The sequence below is a fragment of the Galeopterus variegatus genome, unplaced genomic scaffold (assembly GCF_000696425.1).
Source record: "Galeopterus variegatus unplaced genomic scaffold, G_variegatus-3.0.2 Scaffold2363, whole genome shotgun sequence".
Taxonomy (NCBI): Eukaryota; Metazoa; Chordata; class Mammalia; order Dermoptera; family Cynocephalidae; genus Galeopterus; species Galeopterus variegatus.
This window is the reverse complement of record NW_007728474.1, coordinates 289,843-298,357: the sequence shown is the minus strand read 5'-3', so window position 1 is coordinate 298,357 and position 8,515 is coordinate 289,843. Positions and strand designations below refer to the sequence as shown.

The following is an 8,515-nucleotide window of genomic DNA, read 5'->3' as shown; positions in this document are numbered from 1 at the left end:
ACTCCGGGTGGCACGGAGGATATTTGAGAGAGGTGGTGGTGGTGGTGGTGGTGGTGGTGGTGGTGGTGGTGGTGGTGGTGGTGGTGGTGGTGGTGGTGGTGGTGGTGGTGGTGGTGGTGGTGGTGGTGGTGGTGGTGGTGGTGGTGGTGGTGGTGGTGGTGGTGGTGGTGGTGGTGGTGGTGGTGGTGGTGGTGGTGGTGGTGGTGGTGGTGGTGGTGGTGGTGGTGGTGGTGGTGGTGGTGGTGGTGGTGGTGGTGGTGGTGGTGGTGGTGGTGGTGGTGGTGGTGGTGGTGGTGGTGGTGGTGGTGGTGGTGGTGGTGGTGGTGGTGGTGGTGGTGGTGGTGGTGGTGGTGGTGGTGGTGGTGGTGGTGGTGGTGGTGGTGGTGGTGGTGGTGGTGGTGGTGGTGGTGGTGGTGGTGGTGGTGGTGGGGGTGGAGGAGGAGAGAGCGAGCATTAGCACGAGCAGAGAACTAGGGAAATGTTGAGTCCCGCAAAAGACTGACTTCAGAAGTGAAAAACAAAGGAAGGGGAATAAAGGGATTGTAAAGAGTGCACTTCTCTTGCTGGGGAAATGCAGAAAGCGAATTCTAGGCATCAGTGCTAGGACCAGTCTCACTTATCAGTTTCACAGAGATCTCCAAGAAGGATGCCTAATGACATCTCCAAGTCTGCACATGACCCAAAACTTTTCCAGAGAGTGAAATACAAATCATGCAAGGGATAGCAGAAAGTACCTGGAGATTGTGTGAGTTGTTGGAGAAATGTCAGCTGAACTTCTGTGTCATTATCATTGAAAATAAAACAAGTGCAATTTCTGCATCCTACTTAGAGGATTATGTGCTGCTTCTACCCAGGACAAAGACCTTAATGTGGATGAAAGATTTATTTGTTAATTTTTTTTTTTTTTTGGAGCATGGCTACCATGTGCTAGGAACTGTGCTAGACATAATGAATACAAAGGTGAATGAGGCAGAATAAGAAAAAAAAGTCTGTCTTTAAGGCTTAGTATCCTGCTCTTCTAGATACCCAAGAAGTTAAACAGAAGGCAGGGTATGGATACTGAAACAAAAGGTTACCTTTGTGCCCTTGTACAAAACATAGTGTGTCTACAGATGTGATTTTTTTTTTTTTTTTTTTTTTTTTTTTTGTCCTTAAAGAGAAGGCTGACGGGGATATGAACACCATTCATGAAACCACCAAGGAAACAGATAGGATAAACGTAGGTTTATTCAACCTAAATCCCAGTGTGCTAGAATTACAGGCTACTCTTTGAGATCCAAAAGAGGTAAAGTTAGGACACATAAGATCAAATATGAATTTATATTGTTGTAAACTCATGGAATCTGAACTCAAGAATATAGTAAAGGCTGAAATAGAAATGGCTTTGTGAAGTGGAAAAAAGGGACATCATTCCAGTTTAACAGGATTTTTAGGATACTACCAAAGCTCTAATCCCCACAAAGCAACAAAACAAAACCCAAGATAAAGCATGTGACAAAGGATGTTTGTTCTTTCTAACTTGGAAATAGTTTAAACAAAGTGAGAAAATTGACAATGTGAAAACTGGTGAGATGCTTTCTTATTTAAAACAAAGAGATACAAGGATTCTTGGGAGATATAATTAAAGTTTGAGCTTGTACTTTGGTACTCTTTATGTCAACGTCTCTGCCCTGACAGCTCTATAAACCAGTGGGCTCAGGGCCCCTCTTGTCCCAAGCTTACATAGATGGATCTGGAAGGACAAGAGAGTTTCAAACTTTGAGATCCAAGCTTTCAGAAAAAGAGGTGAACTCATTTTCCCCCCAAGTCTATAGTTAGAGGGACAAAAATGCTGTAAAGGGGTTGAGATCCTTGTAAGGAGAATTCTGATGGGTCTATTCAACAATCTAATAAAAACCTAATTAATGTTAGGTATTTTGAACTAACAATAGTTAGTTGAAAAATAATAGTACTACGGTGTTGACCCCTGTTTAGCTTGTTGTATTATATACTGTGACTCCTAGAACACTTTAAGCTGGACTTGAAAAAACCAGTTTTCTCATGATTCATCTTTTCTTCTTATTGGAAGGATTTAGAAAAAGGCAAAAATAATGGGGAACACCCCCCAATTCAGGAAAACAAAACACAAACAAAGAGCTCCAACTAACCCATCCTAATTTCAAGCTAATATGAATGCACTTTTTTCATGCAGTATTTGCAAGTCTTTTCCTTATGGATATATATTTTTTTTACATAGTTGCAGTCATAGTTGACTTATCTTTTTGACTTCCACTTTTAAAATGTTAAGTCTGTGGTTCTCAACTGGGGGTAATTTTGCTCCCCAGGGGACATTCAGCAAGATCTGGAAACATTTTTGATTGTCACAACTATGGGTGTGTGGGGGGTTGTGCTACTGGTATCTAGTGGGCAGTAGCCAGGGATCCTGCTCAGCATCCTACAGTGAATAGGAAAGCTCCCCACAACGAAGAACATCGGTCCAAAATGTCAGTGGTGTTGAGGTTGAGAAACCTTGTGTTAAACCGTTACTATTAAATCACAGTTTCCAGTATGAATAACCATCCGTTTTGAATGCTTGAATTAAACCCTTCTGGGAAAAGGATATATCATAATTAACTTAATCATTTCTCTGATGTTAGGCTCTTAGGCTCTTTCCAGTTTTTCTCCATTATAGATAATGCTGCAATGGACATCTTTGATCACTTTTTTTCTGCTGAATTATCCCCTTAGGATAAATTCCCAGAAGTAAGAAATACTGAATCAGTGGGTATGAATACTTTTTCATATTTCATGAGTCATTGCCATTTTGCTTTACAAATAGATTGAACCAAATCACAATCCACCATAAGTGTATAAACTTACCAGTTTTACCAAAGCCTCAGCAGTACTGGGAGTTACTATTTAAAAAAATGAGGAGGCACATACGTCAAGAATAAAATTATGCCTCCAGTTTGCTCAATATGGATTTAAATTGCTAATCAGGATGAATGTTTTTTCCATATTTGTCTTCTATTACTATTATTTTTTGATATGAATCTTTTATGTCTCCAGCTTATTTTTCTAACTGGTTCTGAATTTTTTTTAAAAAAAATTAAATGTTATCTTTCCTGAGTGTAGATAGTAATGTTAAAGTTAATGAAATTATTTTACCTTCCCCCCTCCCCCTCCGGTTTTACTTTCTTCCACCACTGCATAGATATGTTAATGTTTCCTCCTGGAATTTTTATTTACAATTTTAATACTCTTTTCAGGTTCTGGTCACCTCACCCCACCTGCCGCCTCTACACAGAGGAAAAGCTTCTCTAGCGATTGATGAAAGTGACCCAGCGAGGTAAGAGCAATACTTGGTCTCTAAAGGTATCCCAGGAACTAATTTCCCTTAATCAAATGAAGGGCCTTAGGAGGAACCACAAGGCAGAAAGGAAAATAAATCTGAAGGAGAATACCAAATTCTGCGAGGAGTCTGAGGGACCTGCATTAAAAAAAGGGCACCGTACCTTTAGGACTTCAGAACTGGCAGTGCTCCACATGCAGCTATGAATATGCAAAAAATGCCTTCATAAATACTTGATTCTGTTCACAGTGGGGAGGCAGTTCATTTGAAAGAGGAAATGGGATCTTGCAGTTGAAACATGTCTGCTTGTCTCTTTTTTCTTTTTTCATTGCTCTTTTCATCTCCACGTTTCCCCTTGTAGTTTTCTTCCCCCTCTATCCCCGACTTAACCCCTCTCCCGGCTCCTAGGAAGTTGCTGATGTCAGTTGCTCTCATTTCTGTTGCTGGACTTACCGCCCGGGCCCTGATCTGGGAAGATCAGTCGCGGAAGGGGTGCCCCGGCGCGAGTGCCACCACCTGCCTGCTCACCGCGCGCAGACGGCGGCCGGGAGCGGGCCGCAGCGTGTCGATGCCACCAGCAGGGGGCACCGCAGGCAGCCTCCAGGGCCGGAGACCCCAGTAACCCGGTCTCCGCCTGGCTTCCTCTCCTACCCGCCCCCTGCCCCCCGACCCCGTCACAAATCGTTTTCCAAAGCTAGGTCTGTGACTTCTCCCTAAAGGGTGGTGATACCAAAATATTCCGTCTTCGGGATCCCCCGCCCCCTTTCAGCTAGCACTGTGATAAAAAAGTAAAAGTATTTTATGTGACTGAACTAATACGGTCGGTCCCCACGGAAGGGAGGGAGGGGGTGAGTCAGTGGGGAACTAATAGAAAGGAAAGCACAGAAACTGCTGCTGCTGAGAAAGACCAATTTTGTGCCGATGTCCTGGCCTGCTTCACAGCGGGAAAGGCGACAGTGGGAGGAATCCACTGGATTTGCCAGTGGCCCATCAAGGTAGGTAACTGAGATCTGCTGGGCAGAAATTTGTTTCTAAATCCGTTCCAGATGCTGTATAGTAAACATGAAATTAGTCATTTACATGAGTAGGTTGAGGAAGTAGTTAAAATTGAAGTCAGTGATTAATCTAATAAGGGGCCATTAGCCTCAAGAAACAAGGGGGGTGAAGGAGGCCAGGGACACGCCCCCACCTCCCCAACTTCACTCCACTTTCTCTGTGGTTTGGGGGCTGGGGGGGGGGCTCCCCAGACTTTCTTTCAAATGGCTTTTCTTTCTGGGGTGGCTTCTAAAGGAATTAAAACTACTCTGACTTGAACAAACCAACTGGTTCTGCTGGGGACAACCCGCCTCATTTCACAAAGGAGGTACATGAAGCTCTGGGAGCAGCTGACATGCCACAGCAGCACAGGGGAAACCCAGGATTAGAGTTTAAGACCCTCGGTCTGGTGCTCCTCTTTCTGACTGCAAGGTTAATAATTCAGGCTAGGATTTAATTTGACATGGCTGAGCCACTCTTTTATTGCAGGTGATATTAGGTCTCCTGAAATACAATCACTGGGCTGTGTGAATTTGGGGTGTGCTTAGAGTATGTGAGGCATTTGCATGGTCTTTGGAGTTGTGGAAATATCAAAATATACAATATTATATGTTCCTTAGTCACAGATTCTCTCAAGAAAGAAATGCCTCTAGATACCTTATAAAGGGTGTCTTCAAAATAGGCATTTAAAAGAAATGCAAACTTAGTCCTGTGGTTCCTCAGTAGCACGGAGGGTGGCTTAGCTGCAATACATCAGTGGAGGCCTTGACCCAGGCCTGGGTTTAGTGAGAGTCCACGCCCTGCCTCAGAACTCAGCTCAGGCACACAGATGAGAATAATAGAACCCATTTCTATTATTATTTTTAATAAGTGCTAGAGAAAAGGAGAAAACCAGGCTGTGGCAGGAAGTTGGACATAAAGGAGAAATAGTGATCGTGGCCCCTAGGCTGAGGGAAGAGACCCAGGTCCCCTGGAGCTGTGTATGCCGCTCTTGCCTCAGGTTCTCTGAGATGCCAGATTCAGCTCTAGGAATTCCCCTGAGGTGTCTCTCCAGAGAGAATTTGAAGACAGTCCCAGTCTCAAAGCTTCCAACAAAGGAACAAACTTACAAATATTTGTGAACATATGTCCTTGAACCACTAATAGAGGTTCCTAATGCATCCAGATAAGCATTTTCCTCTTTTCTTCACAATTACCCTTGCGTTTTTTTCCTCGATTCCTAATTTTTTCTCCCCATTTTCATTAGGAATGCAAATGAGTGCCTACTGCCTCAATGAATAACTTTTGTGTTTTCTTATTCCCTTTCTGATTTTGCAGAAGTCAGACACACACACGAAGACAGACAATGCAGTCACAATTGGACTAAGATATTGCAAGTCTAAGAGTAAAGGAACCTCTGAGGTTTTATAGTCTACTTGCCTCATTTTACTGATTAGGTAAATGAGGCCCAGACAGGTGAGGAGTCTCACCAAGGGTCACATAGCAAGCCAGGACAAGAACCTAAGAGTCTTGACTTGAGTATCATGCTCATTCAGAGTCGGTACTGTACCTGCTTCTCTGTTGTTTGGGTCAGAGGTGAGGTTTCATAAAGACTCATGTGAAGAGTGGTTCTGGACTCAGCGTTTGCTAGGTGAAAATCAGAGAGAAAAAGGATCAAGGTTGTCAGATCTAGGTCTCACAAATTTTTATATATACCATACACACACATACCTAGTTCATATGTATGTAAGATTATAAACATGGATACACCTATGGCATTCATATTTACTCACCAAATAACACTCATAACTTCTATAGGCACAGTCTACACACCATGATAAATATAGTGTTAAGACCTTATATTCAAATTTATATTTTTCTTGTTTTGGTTGCTTTTTAAAACAACAAAAGTAAATTCTTTGTGCTATCAAGATTCAGATAAAGCTGAAATTAAAAAAGAAATGTTGATGGAAGAAACTTACTGATGCTGTTGAATATAAATTTTGTATGACTGCACTTCACTGAAGTAGGAAAATGCTTCTGCAACCTTCTGGATAAAGAGATCAGAGACTTCCCTTTTTTCTCACAATATGGGGGGCAATAGGAGAGGTGGGAACTTGACACAGACAAGGGCAAAGGCCAAAATGCTGCTGGTGGGAGGAGAAATAATGGAAATCAAGAAGCCGCCATGAAGAAGGTGCCACATGGACTCGGGCATGGCATTGGTGTGTGATCCTGTGACTCTCCCCAGTGCTGGGTGTTATCACGATTCTCTACAGGTGTGGAAGCTGAGCTTGAAAGGTGTAGTATCTCATGCGAGGTTGTACAACTAGTGAGGTTTTGAGTAAGGATTTGAGTCCAAGACTGCCTGCCTCTAAAACTCCATGGTGCAAAAGGATAGGATTTATTTTGTTTTTCTTTTTTTCCCATAAGAAAGTAAATTTAATATTTATAAAAATGTTTATTTGAGGAACAGATTTAGCTAAGCACTGAAAAGGATTTTAATCTCTTTTTTAGGACCAGTGTCCAATGAAAAGTTCTTTCCATTCTTGGTGAGTATGAGGGGTCTTCAAAAATTTCACAGAAAGATTCATATTATCTTTTAATTCTATTTTTCCACAAACTTTTTGAAGTACCCTTGTACTTTGACAGCCTATGGCCATCTGTGACTCTGTATCTTTGTCTTTTTGACCTGAAGCTTCTACTCTTTCCTTGTGGGCTGACTTTCCCTTTTCTGTTGTTTCTCAGCTGTCCTCTTCTGTTGTGTTTGAAAATGGCTTCTTCCCAGATTTAAATCATTTCTTATTTAAATCATCTTGGGGGAAACTGAGACCCAGGGAATGGTTTCGTGTCATTGGCTCAAGGCCATACCTTGAATAGTGCAAAAACAGGAACCTGAACCTACATGTCCTCCAGGTTGGTGCTGTGCTTCCCACCACATCACGCTGCCTCCTGTATCTCCTCACTTGAGTTTGCCACATTGCAGCTGCTTGGCTATGGTCCATCGTCTGGACAGATCCAGCCCAGCAGAATTGTGTTGTGATGAGGTTCACTTCTCTGTGGCTTGGAAGGAACCATGGGTCTCTTAGAAATGAAACTTATAAATTCTAATGCATAAGGAAAGTTCTTGCAACACCAGGAGAATGAATCAGTCAGCCAGAGTCCAAGAAATATAAACACATTTTTAGATAGGAGACTGAAAAATCGCTTAGGGCTTCTCCGTCTCTTGGGTCAAGACCTTGGTAATTTACTGAGGTCCAAGCTGTCAAGGAGGGGACACAACTCAAACTGCATTCCTGGGAGATAAAGCAATGGTGGTGGTAAAACTTTCTCTTGAAACAGTGTGGCAAGACCTACCCCTGTTATCAAGTCCGAGAAACTGACTAACCCATTGAGCAACCCAGGCAACTGCATTCAGGAGCTGGTGTGTGTGTTCACAGACTGCAGACTGCATAACTTCCGGGCACGCCTGAAACTGGGAGTTCACAGTCTTCCTGTGATGAACATTTCTGCCACTAAGGAGATAAATGGAAAACACATTCCTTCCCTGGCTGCCCACCATCAGGCCCAAGTAGATTTTCAAATGCTAGCATTAATCTATCCACAGGCTTTTAGTGAGGAGATAACGTTCCCGCCAGATAATCAGGCAGTTTCAGAGATGACCCTTACTAGATGGGGTCTCATCCCAAACCTCTTCTGCGTTCTTCAAATCATGGGATCCTTCACCAAACACTCAAAACCGGAAAAGCAGGAAAGAGCATCTGATTCTAGCATAGGATACAGCCCCTTAAAATATTCTTCTATTTAAATTTGTGTTGACTATCTTTAATTCCCAAATTGTTCGTTGTTTTAAATAAAAATGAAACATAGTCATATTTATTCTCATTGTTTCAGAATACTTATATCCCTTGGTATGGGACCCTCTGGTGGACCACAACTAGTGTCAGAATAGAGACCTGACTCCAAATAGCCACCTTATCAGGCCGGATGGTCCACTTGGCTCGTTCCTAGATGTGTGTCAGTGCTTCGGAAAGAACATTTGACCTGTGGGCTCCAAAGTGGTCAAATACTCAGTGGTTATAAGGGCAGTGGTTGTTGGAGGTGCTGGCAGGAGCCACTTTAAATCCGTTTAGGGCCTTTATCCATATAAACCATTTCGGAGGCATAAGT

The 8,515-nt window shown here is 42.8% G+C and overlaps 1 protein-coding gene across 1 annotated transcript in view; it reads right to left on the bottom strand.

Moving 5' to 3' along the window:
• Window positions 1-5,915: 5,915 nt before the first annotated feature.
• Window positions 5,916-8,515, bottom strand: part of LOC103597621 — a gene marked incomplete at its 3' end in the record, with an annotated part of 55,825 nt that continues 53,225 nt past the window's right edge. The window contains 1 exon segment of the mRNA XM_008581485.1: window positions 5,916-5,992. Coding sequence (XP_008579707.1) covers window positions 5,916-5,992 — 77 coding nt within the window.